This window comes from Dendrobates tinctorius, unplaced genomic scaffold, assembly GCF_039654945.1.
Source record: "Dendrobates tinctorius isolate UK_male_01 unplaced genomic scaffold, ASM3965494v1 ptg000054l, whole genome shotgun sequence".
Classification (NCBI taxonomy): domain Eukaryota; kingdom Metazoa; phylum Chordata; class Amphibia; order Anura; family Dendrobatidae; genus Dendrobates; species Dendrobates tinctorius.
In genome coordinates, this window is record NW_027361722.1 from 1,809,472 (window position 1) to 1,830,624 (window position 21,153).

Genomic DNA, 21,153 nt, shown 5'->3' on the forward strand with positions numbered 1-21,153 from the left:
GCCTCCACAGAAGTACCCGCGGACCTTTCCGCGCTTCGTACACACTACCGGCAGTACGCGGACGGTTTCTCCAAAAAGTCTGCGGAGACGCTTCCGCCGCACCGTCCATACGATTGCCCCATAGACCTATTGCCAGGCGCGGAACCTCCCAGAGGCCGCATGTATCCTCTATCTCTCCCCAAGACGGAGGCTATGTCACAATATATCCGGGAGAACCTGGCAAGAGGTTTTATCAGAAAATCGGTGTCACCGGCTGGTGCAGGGTTCTTCTTCGTGCAGAAGAAGAGTGGAGAGTTGCGCCCCAACGCCATTACTGTAAAAAACAAATACCCTCTTCCATTGATCTCTGAGTTGTTTGACAGGTTGCGAGGGGCCCGGATCTTGACGAAATTTGATCTACGGAGGACGTACAACCTGATCCACATACGCTAAGGAGACGAATGGAAGACAGTCTTTAATACCAGGGATGGCCACTACGAGTATTTGGTCATGCCCTTCAGCCTCTGTAATGCGCCCGCTGTCTTCCAGGACTTCGTAAATGACGTCTTTCGCGATATGCTTTCCACCTCGGTGGTGGTCTATCTGGATGACATTCTCATCTTTTCTCCAGATTTGACCTCTCACCGGAGAGACGTCTGCAAGGTCTTCGACCGTTTGCGGGCGAATTCTCTCTTCGCCAAGCTGGAGAAATGCCAGTTTGAGCAGGAGTCCTTGCCGTTCCTGGGCTACATCATCTCGGCCCAGGAGTTGGCTATGGATCCTGCCAAATTGCAAGCAGTAGTGGACTGGCAGGAGCCCCATTCTTTGAAAGCGGTGCAGGGCTTTTTGGGGTTCGTTAATTATTATCGTCAGTTCATTCCCCATTTCTCCACACTGGTAGCTCCTTTGGTCGCTCTCACCAAGAAAGGAGCCAATCCTAAGGTTTGGTCAGAACAGGTCTCCACGGCCTTTTCTTCTCTGAAGTCCCATTTTGCTGGCGCTCCTATCCTCCACCATCCCAATGTGGATAAACCCTTTATCCTAGAGGTGGATGCATCATCCGTCGATGCAGGAGCAGTCCTTTTCGAGAAGGATGCTCAAGGTCGGAAGCATCCCTGCTTCTTTTTCTCAAAGACGTCACCGGCGGAGAGGAATTACTTCATCGGGGACAGGGAGTTGCTGGCCATGAACCTGGCCTTTTCTGAGTGGAGACATCTCCTGGAGGGAGCCCGGTTTCCCTTCTAGGTGTACACTGACCATAAAAACCTGGTCTATTTGCAAACGGCCCAGCGCTTGAACTCTCGACAAGCTAGGTGGTCGCTCTTCTTCTCCCGCTTCCGCTTCACCTTGCACTATCTGTCTGAAGAGAAGAACGTCCGTGCGGATGCTCTCTCTCGCTCGTTGGTCTCAGCGGAGGAAGAGGAGGCTGAGCCTCGGCTAATCGTCCCCACAGAGAGCCTGAGGACCGTGGTGTCACGATACTAGTGGATACAACTGGACACCAGTGGCTAGGTCAAAGAGACTACAGACACAGTGGGTTGCGCAAGCAATATTGTATTAATGATCTGAATGCAATATAGCATATAAGTCCAGATAAATGTTCAGTCAATATGATAGCAGAGCTGATACTCTGCGACACAGCATGCAAAGTCACTGAGCAATGCGGGCACAAGACACAGACTCTTGCAGAGCGGAGGAACACACTAGCTGGCTGGAGTTCTTACTTCACCGCAGGTGTAGTCAGGCAGAGGTTCCTGAAGTCAAGTGTTCAGCAATCACTCGGTCAGCAGGCAGGGATCCAGACGTGCAGGTTGGCAGAGGACTCCGCCGTTAAGAGAGGACCAACAGGGATAGTAAGTCCAGGCTTGGGACTGCAGAGGCACAAAGTCCAATACATAATACACAAGCAATGAATCAGAGCAGGTGCTGGCTTTATATACAGCTTTGGCAGGAAGCAAGATGGCCGACGTGGAAACATCAAGATCCATGTTAACTAAGGGCAAGTCTAAGGGCAAGAGAAACAGATTCCAGGACTAGATACTGACATTACTCCCACCTCAAGAACGGCCTCCGGACGACCCTAAACCAGGCTTGCCAGGGTACCTTTGATGGAACTGCTCAATCAGTCGGGAGGCGTTAATATTATCCACGGGTTCCCAGGAATTCTCCTCTGAGGAATAGCCTTGCCATTTAATCAAATACTGCAGTCGATTTCTGTAGATTCTTGAATCCAGAATCCTCTCAACGATGAACTGCTCTTGACCATCCACAAGAACGGGATCGGGAGGAGGAGATGAACGTCCTGGAAAAGGATTTGGTACTACAGTCTTTAGCAGGGAAGTATGAAAGACAGGATGTATCTTCAGTGTTCTTGGGAGTTTTAAGCGACATGCAACAGCACCTACCAGACCACTGATCCTATAAGGACCAATGTACTTCTGTCCCAACTTAGGGGAAGGGATCTTCATCTTTAAATTCTTCGTAGATAACCAGACTAAATCTCCTACCTTAAATGTTGGTGTTGGTTTGCGAAATCTGTCAGCTGCATTCTTGTACCTCTCTTGTGCGGAACCCAAAGTCTCTTTCAGAAGTTCAAGGTTCTGTTGAAGTGAAGAGATCCTGTCGGCAACTGCTGGTAAAGATGTATCTACCGGTAATCTGGGAAGAATGCTAGGGTGATATCCCAGGTTAGCGTAGAATGGAGACTGTTTGGTGGAGGCACTCTGGGAGTTGTTATAAGAGAATTCGGCCAAGGGGAGTAGCCTTACCCAATCATCTTGCAAATGGCAAACATAGCAGCGAAGGTATTGCTCTAGTGTTTGGTTGGTACGTTCTGTCTGCCCGTTGGACTGTGGGTGGAAAGCAGAAGATAAGTTAACTTCTATGCCTAATGCTGAACAAAAGCTTCGCCAAAACTTTGAAGTAAATTGAACTCCACGGTCAGAAACAACTTCATCCGGAACCCCGTGCAGGCGAAAGATGTTCTGGATAATTAGGTCAGCAGTGTCCTTCGCAGAGGGTAAACCGGAACAAGGGATGAAATGGGCCGCCTTGGTCAGGCGATCGACCACCACCAAAATCGTACTCTTTCCCTCAGAAAGGGGCAGTTCTACAATAAAGTCCATAGAAATGGATCCCCACGGGCGAGACGGCACCGGCAAAGGCTGTAACAGACCAGTAGGGGAGGCACGTGGAACCTTGAATTTGGCACATACCTCACAAGATGAAACGTACTTCTGGACATCCTTCCGAAAACCTGGCCACCAGAAGAAGCGAGATAAGAATTCTTGAGTCTTCTGAATTCCTCTGTGCCCTGCAACCTTGGAATCATGAACCAATCTCAACACTCTTAACCTCACGGCTTCAGGAATGTAGAGGCGCCGTTCCCGGGTCCAAACTCCATTCCTAAAAAGAAGGCTTACCTCATCAGATGGCTGAGACAGGAAAAGATCAGAGTTGTAAGCTTCTTTGATGACCTGCAGCAAATCTTGATTCTGAATGACTCCTACAAAATTGCAATCAGAAAGTATGGTCTTAGGTGGAGCATCTGGAACAGCGTCAGTGGAGAACATCCGGGATAGAGCATCTGCTTTTCCATTGCGAGAACCTGGTCTATAAGAGATTGTAAAATTGAATTGATTAAGGAAAAGACTCCAGCGGGCCTGCCGTGGGGTCAGGCATCTTGCTGACCTGATGAACTCAAGGTTGCGGTGATCCGTGAGGACCACGATCGGCTGTGAGGCTCCTTGCAGAAGATGTCTCCACTCCTTGAAGGCGGCGATGATAGCCAGTAATTCTTTATTTCCTACATCGTAGTTCTTTTCGGCAGGAGACAGTCGCTTGGAAAGAAAAGCACAAGGATGAAGTAAATTCTTCTCACCTGTTCTTTGGGACAGTATAGCCCCGGTGGCACAGTTTGAGGCATCCACTTCAATAATGAAGGCGAATTCCGGGTCAGGGTGGATCAGTACTGGTGCTGACGTGAACTTGGTCTTGAGCCGAGAGAATGCTTCTTGGGCTTGAAGGGACCAAATAAATGCTGTCTTCTTCTGTGTCAACCGGGTGATGGGCGAGACGATGTCAGAGAAGTTCTTGATGAAACGTCTGTAGAAGTTAGCAAACCCGATGAAACGTTGGACCTCCTTGACGTTCTTGGGGATTGGCCACTCCTGAATTGCCTTGATCTTGCTGTTATACATACTCAGACCCTGTGGAGAAATTACATAACCTAAGAATTGAATCTCCGACTTGTGAAATTCGCATTTCCCCAGCTTGATGTACAGCTGGTGTTCCCTCAACCGCTGCAAGACAGTCTTGACATGTTGCTGATGTTCCTCCATGGAGCTAGAAAAAATCAGAATGTCATCCAAATAGATTACGACAAAAATATCAAGAATGTCTCTGAAAATATCATTTACGAGATGTTGGAACGTTGCTGGGGCATTGCAAAGTCCAAATGGCATGACCAAATACTCAAAGTGTCCATATCGAGACCTAAATGCTGTTTTCCATTCATCTCCAGGTCTTATACGGACTAGATTGTATGCCCCGCGTAGGTCCAATTTTGAAAAGACCTTGGCCTGACGAACTCTCTCGAGAAGCTCCGGAATTAATGGCAGGGGGTAGCGGTTCTTGATGGTTACCTTGTTAATTTCCCGGTAATCAACACAGGGTCTGAGGGATCCATCCTTCTTTTTAACGAAAAAGATGGGTGCACCGGCTGGAGAGGATGAGGGGCGTATAAACCCCTTAGACAGGTTCTCGTCGATATATTCTTTGAGAGTCTTGAGCTCAGGACCGGACAATGGATAAATATTACCAAAAGGAATGGTAGCAGCAGGCAGAAGCTCGATTGGGCAGTCATAAGAGCGGTGTGGTGGTAATTTATCTGCATTCTTTTTATCGCACACGTCCGAAAATTCTTTATAAACTGCCGGTAACTCTAGGTCCGATGATGGGTTGGCCGGAGATGGATCAGTCGATTTCTCAGAAGTTACCTCTTTAGCTGGGAAGCGCAATCTCTTAGTCTCCCAGTCAATGATGGGATTTTGAGCCTGCAACCAGGGTAAACCCAAGATAATAGGGAAATGTGGAGAGGAAATCAGAAGGAAGGGCAATTTCTCCTGGTGATCATCTCCCATGAGGACCTTCAGTGGTTCAGTCTGCTGGTCTACGGGCCCCGAGGTCAAAGGGGACCCATCCACAGTCTCCATCAGAATTGAAGACACTCTTCTCTGTGATCGGATTCCATATTCCCTAGCAAAACAAGTGTCCATGAAGTTACCGCTAGCCCCAGAGTCTATCATGGCGGAACTGTTCACCCAACGGGAGTCAATCCAGATCTTGATAGGAAGGTAACAATGTGAATCTTTTTTCTTATTGCAAGGGTATGAAACTGCAGAAGATAGAATAACAGCATTAATGGGTAGTATCGTTTCGGATGTAACAGAGTTCATATCTGAAAAGTCATAATCAGGAGCGGTTGCTGCAATTTCGGGTGGCCCTGATTAGGAAGTCATGGAGTATGATTCAGAGAAGTCGCGTTCTATCACGGCTGCGGTTGTTCTGCGAGAACGATTGGGGCAGTTGATAATAAAATGTCCTGACTTCCCACAGTAAAAACATAAATTCTCCTTGAAGCGAAATTCCTTCCGTTCGTCACTTACTCGACTTCGTAGGGAATTTACCTGCATCGGCTCAGGTGTGGACTCCTGAGGACTTGGGTCCGGAATCTCCTTAGGAAGGAAAGGAAGAAGCGATTTATTGCTGCGGTTCATCTCAGACCACCTTTCTAGTTTTCGTTCGGAGATGCGAGCGTCTAGGCGAATACAGTGATTGATGAAATCACCTAGAGCAGTGGGAGCCTCCGCACGTGCAAGCTCGTCCTTGATGGAACTGGACAACCCCTTCTTAAATATAGAGTACTTCGCTGCACTATTCCAGGTGGTGACCTGAGCCCACCTTCTAAAATCCATAGCATACTCAGTCACTGGGCGTTTACCTTGACGCAAATTCAGCAGGGCCGTCTCAGCTGTAAGGCCACGGTTCGGATCGTCAAACATCTGCCCCATGGCGGCGATAAACATATTGAAGTCATTCAGACATGCATCCTGTGATTCTATCAGAGGGTTTGCCCAGGCAAGGGCCTTATTAGTCAGCAACATGATGATAGTCAATACTTTGGATCGGTCTGTAGGAAAATGTGTGACATGTGCAGCAAAGTATAAACGACACTGGTTCAGAAACCCACGGTACTTGTCTCGGTCGCCACCAAACCTAAATGGCGGTAGTTTGGGGATGGTAGGAACAGAAGCCTGAGATTGTGCCTCCAGAGCCGCAACTCGGCCACGCAATTCCTGAAGGGTCTGACTGAGTACTTGTATATCATATTTAGTCTGCCCCTCTAGGCCTTCTATTCTGCTCTTCCATGTCTGCACTTCAGCGTGTACAGTGGCAGTGATATTATTTAGCTTCTTAACACGCACTTCTAAAGTCTCTGACCCAGCGGCATCCATTTTTAAGGCTTGTGTATCCTGTCACGATACTAGTGGATACAACTGGACACCAGTGGCTAGGTCAAAGAGACTACAGACACAGTGGGTTGCGCAAGCAATATTGTATTAATGATCTGAATGCAATATAGCATATAAGTCCAGATAAATGTTCAGTCAATATGATAGCAGAGCTGATACTCTGCGACACAGCATGCAAAGTCACTGAGCAATGCGGGCACAAGACACAGACTCTTGCAGAGCGGAGGAACACACTAGCTGGCTGGAGTTCTTACTTCACCGCAGGTGTAGTCAGGCAGAGGTTCCTGAAGTCAAGTGTTCAGCAATCACTCGGTCAGCAGGCAGGGATCCAGACGTGCAGGTTGGCAGAGGACTCCGCCGTTAAGAGAGGACCAACAGGGATAGTAAGTCCAGGCTTGGGACTGCAGAGGCACAAAGTCCAATACATAATACACAAGCAATGAATCAGAGCAGGTGCTGGCTTTATATACAGCTTTGGCAGGAAGCAAGATGGCCGACGTGGAAACATCAAGATCCATGTTAACTAAGGGCAAGTCTAAGGGCAAGAGAAACAGATTCCAGGACTAGATACTGACACGTGGCTTCGGTCGCTCTTGAGGCAGTTCCGCCTGGGAAAACCTTTGTCTCTCCTCGCCTGCGGCTGGAGGTCCTCGCGTGGGCACACGCGTCCAGGGCGGGTGGTCACTTTGGCATTAAGCGGACCACAGAACTCCTGGCAAGGTGTTATTGGTGGCCGCACATGACCTCGGGACACAAAAGAGTACATTCAAGCATGCGTCTCTTGTGCTCGGAACAGGTCCTCTAGGCAGAGGCCGGCTGGGTTGCTGTATTCCTTGCCGGTGGCAGACAGACCCTGTGAGATGGTCGGACTGTCCAAGTCGGGTGGCAGCACGGTCATCTGGGTGGTTACCGATCATTTTTCTAAAATGGTGTATGTGGTGCCACTCACGCGGCTGCCTTCCGCTCGCGGTCTCGCCGCACTGTTCATAAAGCATGTTTTTCATTTGCACGGTATGTCGGGCAAAATAGTCAGTGACCAAGGTCCCCAATTTGCGTCTCGGTTTTGGAGGGAGCTCTGCAGTCTACTCAGTATCAAGCTAAACTTGTCCTCCGCCTATCACCCCGAGACGAACGGGTTGGTTGAGAGAGCCAATCAAACTCTGGTCACGTACCTGCGACATTTTGTCTCTGCTAGGCAGGATGACTGGGCATCCTTACTACCGTGGGCTGAATTTGCTCTGAATAATGCAGTGGTTGATTCCACTGGTCAGACGCTGTTCCTTCTTAATTACGACCAGCATCCGCGCGTCCCTGTCCCGATGCCAGTGTCTTCCACTGATTCCAGGGTGGCAGACTGGGCAGTGGAGGCTCGCAACCTTTGGGATCGCACCCAGGATGCCATTCGAGCCTCTAAAGAGAGAATGAGAGCGTCAGCCGACACACATCGGTGTCCCGCTCCAACTTTTGCCAATGGCGACTTGGTGTGGCTCTCTGCCCGAAATATCAAGCTCCGGACCGAGTCCTCCAAGTTCGCTCCGCGATACATTGGTCCCTTCAAAGTCCTTGAGCGCATCAGCTCAGTGGTCTACCGTCTGGCTCTTCCACCACACTTGGCCATCTCTGACGTCTTCCACATGTCCCTTCTCAAGTCTGTTCACATGGCTCGGTTTTCCGAATCATCTGCCGGGACATCAGACCTGTCCTCGAATGAGTTTGAGGTCAACGCCATTGTGGGACGCAGGATTGTGCGTGACAAAAAATTTTATTTGGTGGACTGGGAGGGTCATGGTCCTGAGGCCCGGACCTGGGAGCCAGTGGAGAACATCCACACCCCGCTCCTGATCGCGGCGTTTGAGCGTACTGAGGCGAGGGGGCCCTAGGAGGGGGGTTAATGTTCGGCGTCTGGTTCCTGCAGCTGTACAGCGGGAATCTAGAGCCTTGCATCCAGCAGTCTCCCATTCTCCACTAACCGCTCAGGAACCTGCACAGCAATCTCGGCGTCCCAGGCGCTCTGCTCAGACCAGCTCTGTAGGACTGGTTGTTGCTGCCACCTCTGTGTCAGCAATAACAGCGCAGGCTGTCCTGCAGCAAGCCACTCCAGAGGCTAAGTCCTCTCGCCGCGCTACTGGGCATGCTCGAGAGACGATCTCCCATTGGAGATCGGGAGTCACATCTGATTGGTCCATCTCAGAGATCTGGAAGGTCCCGGAAGCGCACGGCTATAAAAGGCCCACATGACCGCTCACCCATGCGATAGTATAGACTCTAATTGCTACTGTGTGAATGGTGATGGATGTATTGACTGTGAATGACTCATTAAGATTCCCCTCCCTCTGATATTACGAGTGCGTTTAGGGATCTAGTTATAGAGTCAGCGCCAGTCAGTGGCAAGTTACTGGCCACACGGCACATCCTCCACAGTGCTAGCGTCCGACAGTGCTCCCCTCTCGGGCACTGTCGCATTGCGGCTGGGACAGTCGCCGCGCTGCTGTAGCATCACTAGTTGGCGTCCGCGGTAGCGACGCCGCACGCACGGTAGGTCTAGACGGACATAGCCCTGAGTCTTGGGCTTATTCCTGTGACCACATACCGTGCATGCACTTCGCTGAGTCCTGTGAGGTCAACAGGCTCGACATTTATGTTCATGCCTTAGGCGACTCTGTGAATCAACAGAGTACGCCCAGCGCACATCGGGTGACGTATAACCCGCGTGTGCTATACCGCTATATAGCGCTTCTGCCATTGTCTAGCAGCGGTTTTAACACCTACTGCACGGTGGACCCCGGGCGGCGAACGCACTTTCTATTATTTAATATTTTGTGCGTTCCGCCGTCCCTTACATAGGGTTATGGGTAGGGTTGGGATTAGGGTTAGGGGTGTATTGGGGTTAGGGTTGGAGTTAGAATTTGGCGGATCCACTGTTTAGGTACATCAGGGGGTCTCCAAACATGACCTGGCGCCGCCATTGATTTTGCGTTCAAAAAGACATTTTTCTTCAAGTGCCTCCTTATTGTGCATCTTGAAACATACACACCGTCCAGGATTTCAGCTGATGTTATTTGTGGGTTTTCCTCTGCATCCCGAACAATTTTCCTGGCAGTTGTCACAGGTCACAGGTGAGGATTTTTCCTTTAGTAGCCATTCGAACCCATTTGTGTCAACTTCTGTGCATATTATCAGGCCAAAATCACCAGGGTGTGTGAACTTTTGATCAGGGTCATTTGGATGTTTTGGGTTGTCATTATGATTTATAAAGAGAACAACACAGTAGTCTGACAAGAAATGGCTTCCCCGAACCACTAACCATGAGTGGAGAAAAAGTTTTGGTGTTATCATTGACATTCTCTGAAAAAAGGCCAAGAAAGCAGAAATTCTGCCGGGGTATGTAAACTTTTGAGCACAACTGTATGTATGATCTGTGTACAGGCTCCATTCCTGAGCTATATACTGCTCATATATACAGATCCTGTGTATCCAGGTTATCATTTCCCACAATATATGTGTGATCTGTGTACAGGCTCTGTCCCTATGCTGTGTATAGATCCTGTCAATCCTGGTTAAGTATACAGCATAGGGACGGAGCATGTACACAGATCACACATACGATATATAGTGAGGAGAATAACCTGGATACACAGGATTTGTATGCATGATACGTATACAGCACAGGGATGGAGCCTGTACACAGATCACACATACGGTATATAGTGAGGAGAATAACCTGATACACAGGATTTGTATGTATGATATATATACAGTACAGGGATGGAGCATGTACACAGATCACATATACAGTATATTGTGGGAAATTATATCATGTATACAGATCCTGTGTTTTCAGGTTAAGTATACAGCACAGGGATGGAGCCTGTACACAGATCGTACATTTATAATGTGGAGAAAAGGAGAGAGAAAAAAGGATGCATAGGCTGGATATAAATAACATTTGCTTTTTATTTTATTCCATTAAAAAGGAAAAAGTGTTGTCCAGACAGATTAAAAAGAGTCCAACATTCTAACATGTTTCTGGCCGTAGCCCTTACTCTGTGGTATCACTGCCCCTTACCTCTGTGGTACCACTGCCCCTGACCTCTGTGGTACCACTGCCCCTGACCTCTGTGGTATCACTGCCCCTGACCTCTGTGGTACCACTGCCCCTGACCTCTGTGGTACCACTGCCCCTGACCTCTGTGGTACCACTGCCCCTGACCTCTGTGGTACCACTGCTCCTGACCTTTGTGGTACCACTGCCCCTGACCTCTGTGGTATCACTGCCCGTGACCTCTGGTATCACTGCCCCTGATCTCTGTGGTACCACTGGCCCTGACCTCTGTGGTACCACTGCCCCTGACCTCTGTGGTATCACTGCCCCTGACCTCTGTGGTATCACTGCCCCTGACCTCTGTGGTATCACTGCCCCTGACCTCTGTGGTATCACTGCCCCTGACCTCTGTGGTATCACTGCCCATGGCCTCTGTGGTACCACTGCCCCTCACCTCTGTGGTACCATTGTCCCTGACCTCTGTGGTACCACTGCCCCTCACCTCTGTGGTACCATAGCCCCTGACCTCTGTGTTACCACTTCCCCTGATCTCTGTGGTATCACTGCCCGTGACTTCTGTGGTATCACTTCCCGTGACCTCTGTGCTACCACTGCCCCTGACCACTGTGGTATCAATGCCCGTGACCTCTGTGGTATCACTGCCTCTGACCTCTGTGGTATCAATGCCCGTGACCTCTGTTGTACCACTGCCCCTGACCTCTGGTATCACTGCCCCTGATCTCTGTGGTAACACTGCCTCTGACCTCTGTGGTATCACTGCCCGTGACTTCTGTGGTATCACTGCCTCCGATCTCTGTGGTACCACTGTCCCGAACTCTGTGGTACCACTGTCCCGACCTCTGTGGTATCACTGCCCCTGACCTCTGTGGTACCACTGCCCCTGACCTCTGTGGTACCACTGCCCCTGACCTCTGTGATACCACTGCCCCCAACCTCTGTGGTACCACTGCCCCCAACCTCTGTGATATTACTGCCACTGATCTCTGTGGTACCACTGCAGCTGATCACTGAGGTCCGATTGTTGCTGATCCCTGTAGTACCACTGCCACTGATCTCTTTGGTACCACTGCTGCTGATGGTGTCCTTATAGCTCTATGAATGGCATATTCCACTCCTTCTTCACTATGGATACGTGATCTCAGTTCACATTTGTTTCGGATGAGAATTTACATGATCTGTAAACATAAAATGAGTGAAGCAAAGACCCGGAGAGGTTATTCCATATGAGCGGAGCGAGACGCCGCTTATCTCCCTCGGTTGGGTTCCAGCTTGTGCCTGGAGATGTCGGCTCCACATCATTTGGCTGCAGCTGGAGCGGCTTCTCGCAGTAGAAATCACTTCCACACAATGAACTTTACGCTTATCCACGGCTGCCAAATAAGCTTAGTCAAGGTGATGAGTGTCATAGACCTCTGTGGAGTGCGGCTGGCCCCATGCGCCCCTCGCGCCCCCATCCACACATCATTTGTTCCATTGTTTGGGGGGAATTAAATCATGATTCACATGATATTTTACATGTTGTGAGAAGAGAAGAAGGTGACGGAGAGCTGCCACATGACATTCATAGCGCGATCCTTGTGGGACGGCCTCCGCCTCCTGGATATTAGGCAGAACCCCACCCTCCGCTCCTGTGAGCCCCAAAGTGACTTTCATCTCTTTGGTTCAGCACATACAAATTCCTCCACATTCTGGAGTCGTGTTCACAAGTCTGTCTGCGTCTCAGTGTGAAGACATGGATTCATTTACAACCTCTGGAAGCGGAGATCTTGGCTGCTGTACCAGGCATTCAAATGTCCAGATCTCCGCTTCCTCAAGTTCCATGGTTATAATCAAGCTCCAAGGAGGAGACTGGAGGAGGACAGAGGAAGCGAAGAGGAGCGTGGAAGTGGACAGAGGAGAGTAGAAGTGGACAGAGGAAAGTGAAAAAGGACAGAGGAGCGTGGAAGTGGACAAGGAAAGTGAAAAAGGACAGAGGAGAGTGGAATTGGACAGAAGAAAGTGAAAATGGGCAGAGGAGAGTGGAAGTGGACAGAGGAGAAAGGAGGACAGTTATGACTGGAAGAGGACAGAGTAGAGTGGAATAGGAGAATGGGAGTGGACAGAGAAGCCTGGAAGAGGAAAGGGGAAGTGGACAGAGGAGAGTGAAAGAGGACAGAGGAGAATGGAAGTGGACAGAGGAGACTGGAAAAGGACAGAGGAGACTGGAGGAGGACAGAGAAGTCTAGAGGAGGAGGACAGAATAGTCTACAGAAGGAGGACAGAAGAAACTGGAAGGGGACAGAGGAGACTGGAAGGGGATAGAGGAGACTGGAAGAGGACAGAGGATACTGGAAAAGGATAGAAAAGACAGGAAAAGGACAGGAGAGTGGAAGAGGATAATGGGAGTGGTCAGAGGAGAGTGGAGGAGGACATAGGAGTCTAGAGGAGGAGGACATAATAGTCTAGAGGAGGAGGACAGAAGAGACTGGAAGGGGACAGAGGAGACTGGAAGAGGAGAGAAGAGACTGGAGAGGACAGAGGAGAGTGGAATAGGACAGAGGAGACTGAAAAAGGATAGAGGAAAGGAGAGGAGGACAGAGGAGACTGGAAGAGGAGAGTGGACGAGGACAGAGGAGACTGGAAAAGGGCAGAGGAGAGTGGAGGAGCACAGAGGAGGTTTCTAGATTTGGTTTTCATGGTGTAGAGACCCACGTCTGTTCTTCGCACCCCTGCAGGCTGATATTTTGGCCTGTATTTTGCCACCTTGCTTATCGGTCACTTCTCCGATCCTCCTTTGACCAGTGCTGATGATTCTGCTTTTGCAGAACTTGTACCATGAAGGCTGAGGCTTGAGGCCCAGCGGTTGGACACACGTGATTTTCTCTTCATGGTGGCTCCTCGGCATCGCTGTATAATGCAGTATTGTCAGACTCGGCCTTTTCTAAATTTCCCAGTGCACAATGTACAACTACAACGACTGTTACTCCCCTTTCTGTCCCTGCCCGGCGTCAGCCCCCTGGTTTCATTTGATTTTTGCAGCCAGCCTCCAGATGCTGTACAAACTGAAGACATCCAAGGTGTTTGAGAAGCTGAAGCCGAAGGAAGGGAAGCAGACGGCGGAAATAGTGGAAGACGACCCGTTTGCCATCCAGATGATGTCTTGGTGCCCGGAAAGTAGAATCTTGTGTGTTGCGGGAGTTTCGGCATATGTCATTATCTACAGATTCAGCAAACACGAGGTGGTAACGGAGATAGCGGTAAGTGCTGACAGGAATAAGACCCCCACAGATTTGCCTCGGCCTAATGAGCCTTGTGCTTATTGTGAGCTCCGCCCACGAGGAGCAGTTTTATACATCATTTTAAGATGTGTGGATTTGGCTCCACCTTTCACTCTCATCTGATTCATCCTTTTGTTTCCTGTAAGTCCCTAGAAGTGCGGCTGCAGTACGAGGTGGAGGACATCATGACCCCCGACCCGGACAGCGTCCCGCCGTTTCCTGAACCCACGAGTCAGCCTCTGTCGTCAAAGAGCAGGAACCTGGCAGGTAGTGCCAACACGGTGACAAGTGAGGGGCCCCTGAAGGACAGCATACCTTGTCTGAGGTACGGAGCCCTGTCGGGTCCTCTGAGGCTTTTCATAAGAAGTCATCTGCATCTATTAAAGGGGTTGTCCAGTAGTAGAAACATATGGCAAATTCTGGTACTGCTTTTTAATTTGCCCCTTGCTTAACCACAACACATATGTAAGTCATACTTGGCTCCATACGGGGGGAGGGGGGCGATTGCTGTGTGCGCCTCGAACACAGGGGCCGGGGCCAGCACCAATCACTGCAGTCAAACCATTCAGGCACTGCTGTCAGTCACTAACAGACATTACAGTGGTTCTTAGCGGCCCCGATGGGCATGCATTTGCACCAAATACAGGGCAGTCACAGGGTGACCCTGCGGTGCCGAGGCATTTGGGGACCTTCACAAAAGTGGTCTGGGCTACACGGGAGATTGTTACTTTTACTACATACTGCAATACTGAAATATATAGTGCAAGCGATTAAATGGTCGTAGGTGTAAGGCTTCTTGAGGGACTAAACAAATAAGTCAAATGTAATGACATTTTATTCAAAATATTAATTTAAAAAAAAAAAAAAACAGAAACGTTTGAATAACGTCCGTTTTGTCATCCAAAAATAAAATAAAAAAATAAGCTATTTAGTATCACCACGTCCGGAAAAGTCCGGTGAATATATGAAATTTACTAACTCTTACGGAAATTTTATTTTTTTTTTAAATTGAAGACCAGAATTCCCGATTTTCGATCATCGAATCAACCAAATCAAAAAAAGTGATCAAAATATCACATGTACCCCAAAATATTAACAACACAAACAGCAGTTCGCCCTCCCCTGTTACTCTATATGGTAAAATGACCTGCTCAGTCCTGGACATCCCCCTTTCATATGTCCCCATTGTCTTTGCTGCATTGCTTTACTGCTGTAACTGTAAAGAACCCTTTCCTCTTTTGCTTTGCTTCTCCTTTACACATAAAGAATAACTGCTGGTCCTGTAAATGGTGAGTCATGGGTCAGTGCTTTGTACCAGCCTTTAGCAACTGCTGTCTGGCACAGAGTGTCGCTCCTTAGGCTACTTTTACACTTACCGCAGTTTTTGCGGGCCGTTATTGCAGCCCGTTTTTGCGGGCCATATCACCGCAATTTTTACGGTCTGCCGCAATAACGGGCCGCAAAAAAGCTTGCAGATTGCAGTTTTACATTTTTCCAATACTATTGAAATAGTATTGTAAAAAAAACCCGGCGTTCCGCAAAAACAGAAGTCACGGTGCGCCGCAAAAACAAACTTCCGTTTGTTCTTGCGGCCCCATTGGTTTTCAATGGGGGCTGTGTCCATACGCCGAGAAAAACATCGAGCAAGCTTGATCTTTTATCACAGCCACAAATACGGCCCATACGGCACACGGCGCACCGTGGAATTTTTGCAGGCTGATTTTGTGGCCCCATAGGAATCTATTGAGGCTCAAAATCGGCCCGCAGAAACACGGTAAGTGTAAAAGCAGCCTTAGTTTACTACTCCTCGGATATACCCCAGATTACCGAGTGTTGGTGCTTTGTGCCTTACTCTCGGATTACGCTGGCAGCGACTGCACATAAAGCCCGAGGATCTAATATCCCGAGATTACAGTCATTCGTTGAGCGCGTACGAGGTGGCCTAATAAGCGCAGGCACTGGCAGCGAGCGAGCCGGCAAAGCTGCAAATTAAGAGCAATTACAGCATTATCCAGCGCCGTGCGCACAAAGACGCCGTGATTAGCCGCACTCAGCTTTACTCACTTTGTTGAAACAACAACTCATCGCCGATAATTTTAGGTTAGAAGAGGATTTTTTTCTGTTGATTTTCTGTAGAAAAATGTTTATTCATCGCTTATTCCAGGAAATTACTGCCGAACAGCACCGTACACCCTGCATGTGATGCCGACGGAGGAACTGGCCAGCAGACACTGCACCTACAGATGGGAAATCAGTGCAGGCTTAGTCCTGCTCACATAAGGCCAGGGTTTGTCATCACAGTGTGCCAGAGATTTCTCTTAAGCAGCCTATGGATGAGGATAGTTTCCATCTACTGATGGATGAAGATAGATAGATAGATAGATAGATAGATAGATAGAGTAAGGCTATTACTTGGCTGCGTCTGGAGGTAAAACAGGAAAGCGTTTCCATTTAAATGTCCATGCTGGTTTATTGCTGCTTCATTAACCATGCCACAAGCAAAGGAAAAATAAACAGCCTTCAGTGCAGGCAGAACAGTTACTTTGATAAAGTCTCTTGAAAGCCAGTCCTGGTTACACAGGCTGGATAGCGTCCAGTACTCCGGTTCGGTCTGAACATACAACATAGGGTGCCTTCTCCCTCCACACACAACCATGTGGTAACAACGGACTCCATTTTAACATATTAACCACACCCAGAGGTGAGGTATGTGGGCAGTCAGACCCGTTCACCTCTCAGGCCGTCCGTAAAGCCTGGCGAGATGTTCAAAACAACCCTCTTAGTGCTATATGCACTAGAGCAATATTCCAGGATTACATCACAGATGACAACCATCTCTGTAATACATACCTTCCATCAACTATGTATCCGGTAGCTGCCTTACAAAAGACAGATAATAGTTAGATGATAGACAATAGAGGCTCATATGACTATTTGAGAAAGGTTCATTTGAGCCAAAACGTCGCCACGCCACGTGGGCTACATAAAGTCCACTTGTAATGGTAACTATTGAAGTGCTGTCTGCTTTTTCTATTTTGATATAATTTTGCAAAAGGCTCTGCACTCACATTGGACCTGCTTAAGTGTGCTGTTCGATAGATTGGCGATCCCGAACAGCAGAGTTTGGCGTCTGAACTGAACACTTACTATTCGGGCATGTACACCGAACACGGACTTCACCAGGAAGTCCGTGTTACTGTTCAGGTTCGGCTGCTCGAACACCGGGTGTTTGTCACGCTGTCATGTGCATGACAGCGCAGCAAACACCGCTTCCGATCGTCAGTGAAATCATCCCTGCCAGTCAGTCAGCCGCGGTTCCCACGCTGTCAAAAGACAGCGTGAGCGCTTAGCTGTGATTGGAGGTATAAAGTTTACCTCTTGTCACTGGGGTCAGATGATGGGACTGCTTGCTGCTTCCATCATCCGACGCCTACTGCTGCTAATAACAGCGAGCGCAGAAGCAGCTGATTGGAGTATTTATTAGTTGGCTCCTGCGCTGTAAATAAATAATTAAAAAAAATTTTTTCTCACAGTGCTAACGGGGATCTCACCGAGGTCACGGCAGTTCAGCACAGCTGGGAACACAGACTCAGTGACCGGCTGTAACATCGATGACATCACCGCCGGTCACTGAGGCTTCGCACGCAGCAGCTCATTCATCAGTGGTTTTCAGCCTGGACGGTCGCATCTTGGCACAATCCAGGTTGAAAACTGTTTTTCCCCAGACATAGATTACGGTGAGGGACAGAACAACGGACAGATGCAGGATATTGTTGTTTTTAATTAATGTTTTATTACAGAACACGAGGGTTTAGGTGGAATTAGGCATTAGGTGAGTGTAACTGTTATTTTTAAATCAAAAAGTAAAAGTGTTTTGTTTTATTTCTAATAAAAGGCTTTATTCTGGCTGTGTCTTTATTTACCATGTGACTATAGGATTAGTAATGGATAGATGACTTATAGACACTTCTCCATTACTAAACTGTGGGCTGGATGTCACCTGACAAAACAAAGGTGACATCAACTCCACAAATATGAACTCCACTTGCCAACGCTACAGGGCAAGTGGGAAGAGACGGGCAAAGCGCCAGAATTGTGCCTCTTCTGGGCAGCTCCGGGCTGCTATTTTTAGGCTGGGTGGGTTGTAATATCAATGGCCCCTTACCATCTTGAGAATACCAGCCCCCAGCTGTCTGCTTTAGCTTGGCTGGTTGTCAAAAATGGAGGGAACCAACGACGTTTTTTAAAATTATTTAAGTAATTTAAAAAAACACTGTGGGGACCCCTCTATTTTTGATAACCAGCCTTGCTGAAGCTGACAGCTGAGGGTTGCAGCCCCCAGCAGGGAGTTTTGCCTGGCTGGTTATCAAAAATACAGGGGAACCCACAACGTTTAATTTATAAATTATTTATTTACAGCGAAGGAGCCGGATAATGAATACTCCCATCATCCGCTCCTGCTGTCACTGTTTTTAGGGGCAGCAGGCGGATGATGGGAGCAGTAGTCCCATCAGCTTACACCAGTGACCGATCACAGATGAGCGTTCACGATGTTGTTTGACAGCGTGGGAACCGCGGCTCTCTGACCGGCAGGGATGATTTCACTGCCGATCAGAAATGGTGTTTGCCGTGCTGTCATGCACATGACAGCGTGGCAAACACTAGGTGTTTGGGCCCTCCATTTAAGTGAATGGGGTTCGGGTTCGGGTATTGTTCTGGTACCCGAACTTTTTGCAACTGTTCGGCCGAACCCGAACATTCAGGTGTCTGCTCATCTCTATAGATGATACATAGATAATAGATATGTCACGCTCACGCCTTGGCTGAATGGCGTGAGCCGGGGGGTTGTGGCCCCACCGTGCCACAAACCAGGCTACCCTGGAAGGGGCGTGACTACGACAGCTACCTCGGTCTTCACTGGAGCCTCTGATTGTGATGTCAGGCTTGTGCGGCAGGTAGCTGTCATGTGCCACTCCAGGGTGGTGTCTGGCTGTGGCTGCTGATCCCACTCGGGGACAAGTCACTTGGACAGGTGTGACTAACAGGCAGGCTGAGACACTGGGCAAGCAGGCACGGCTTGGTACATTGGCAGGCAGGCACGGCTTGGTACACTGGCAGGCAGGCACGGCTTGGAGACACGGCTTGGAGACACTGGGCAAGCGGGCACGGCTTGGAGACACTGGGCAAGCGGGCACGGCTTGGAGACACTGGGCAAGCAGGAGTGGTATATGAGAGAACAGGTTTGGACCTGTTCACACAGGAGGTGCAGGTAGGCGGAGCCGCAGGAGTGCAGAGTAGGCAGAGCCGCAGGAGTACTGAGTAGGCTGGGCTCCAAGGGAGCCGGGCAGGCAGAGCGGCTAGGGAGCCGAGCAGGCAGAGCGGCTATGGAGCCGAGCAGGCAGAGCGGCTAGGGAGCCGAGCACAGGCAGAGCGGCTAGGGAGCCGAGCACAGGCAGAGCGGCTAGGGAGCCGAGCACAGGCAGAGCGGCTAGGGAGCCGAGCACAGGCAGAGCGGCTAGGGAGCCGAGCACAGGCAGAGCGGCTAGGGAGCCGAGCACAGGCAGAGCGGCTAGGGAGCCGAGCACAGGCAGAGCGGCTAGGGAGCCGAGCACAGATAGAGCGGCTAGGGAGCCGAGCACAGATAGAGCTGCAAGGGTGCAGATTCACAGAGCTGCAAGGGTGCAGATGCACAGATAGAGCTGCAAGGGTGCAGATTCACAGATAGAGCTGCAAGGGTGCAGATGCAAAGATAGAGCTGCAAGGGTGCAGATTCACAGATAGAGCTGCAAGGGTGCAGATTCACAGATAGAGCTGCAAGGGTGCAGATGCACAGATAGAGCTGCAAGGGTGCAGATGCACAGATAGAGCTGCAAGGGTGCAGATGCACAGAGCTGCAAGGGTGCAGATGCACAGATAGAGCTGCAAGGGTGCAGATTCACAGATAGAGCTGCAAGGGTGCAGATTCACAGATAGAGCTGCAAGGGTGCAGATTCACAGATAGGGAGGACACAAGGAAAGACAGCAGGGAAGGAAGCCACGGACAAGGAGAAAGGGAGATTAAGGTAGGACAGAGTACAGACAGGGTACTGGGACCAAGACTCAAGGGCCAGGATATTCAGCCTCCTGGCAGGCGGACAAGGTACAAAGCAAGGCTAAGAGTATTCCTACAGAGAAGGAGATACACAGAACAGGGCCTGGCTTCCTCAGCAGCAAGATACTGAGTATAGACATTGCTCAGGCAAAGGTCAGTGGGTGTGGCTAAACTAAATAGTCAAGGGCTCTAGGTGATTGATAAGGGACATATTACACAGGTGCACCCTGATGGCATAAGAACCAGAGAGTTCAGGCGCCGCCCCCCTATACACACAGTCAGGAAACATGGAGAGCAGAGGCACAGGGCTGGCAACAGACAGAATTCACAGCATGGCTTGAAGCAGAAATTAAGTTGGTGTGCGGGGGATGGGAGGCCATGCAGTGATGCCAGCAGGGTTGTTACAAAATAGATAGATAATAGATAGCTACAGAAAGTTGTTTAGAACTTTATAAAACTTTACATTTCCGCAGGGCTGAGAATTTAATTTATTATCCCTTTCCGGACCAGGCGATAGATCGTTTTTGATCTTTTGTTTGTTTCTCCCTTTTTTCCAAGAGCCATCTTTTTTTTTATCTTTCTGTCTCCGTAGTAGGATGAGGTCTTGTTTTCTTTTTCAGGACAAGTTGTAGTTTTATCATATAATGTACTAAAAAATTTAAATATAAAGAATTATAAAAATTAATAAAAAAATTGTACTTCCACCATGGTTTTGTTACTTTGGTGTTCATTGTGCTGTAAAATCACTCAGTAACATGATTCTTCAGGTCGGCGCGATTACCAAACTTTCTTACATTTTAAAAAATAATGATTGGTTTACTGTGGCCATTTTCTGAGATCTGTAAGGTTATTTTTGTTCTGTTAATGGAACCGTGTGAGGGATGGTTTTCTAGTCTGATGGTCTTCTGGCATGACAGACTTCTGGGCTGACGGTCTTCTGGCATGACAGACTTCTGGGCTGACGGTCTTCTGGGCTGACGGTCTTCTGGGCTGACGGTCTTCTGGGCTGACGGTCTTCTGGGCTGACGGTCTTCTGGGCTGACGGTGTTCTGGGCTGACGGTCTTCTGGGCTGACGGTCTTCTGGGCTGACGGTCTTTTGGGCTGACGGTCTTTTGGGCTGACGGTCTCCTGGTCAGACGTTCTGGTCAGACGGTCTTTTGGGCTGACGGTCTTTTTGGCTGACGGTCTTCTGAGCTGACAGTCTTCTGAGCTGACGGTCTTCTGGGCGG

At 49.2% G+C, this 21,153-nt stretch overlaps 1 protein-coding gene across 8 annotated transcripts in view; it reads left to right on the forward strand.

The window, feature by feature from the left end:
* The window catches only part of STXBP5L (syntaxin binding protein 5L), a 340,555-nt gene that overhangs the window by 202,440 nt on the left and 116,962 nt on the right, over positions 1-21,153 (forward strand). For all 8 annotated transcript variants that reach the window (XM_073576992.1, XM_073576994.1, XM_073576997.1 and 5 more), the window contains exons 15-16: positions 13,594-13,811; positions 13,979-14,157. In XM_073576992.1, the coding sequence (XP_073433093.1) occupies positions 13,594-13,811; positions 13,979-14,157 (397 nt within the window). The remainder of the gene's footprint in view (positions 1-13,593; positions 13,812-13,978; positions 14,158-21,153) is intronic.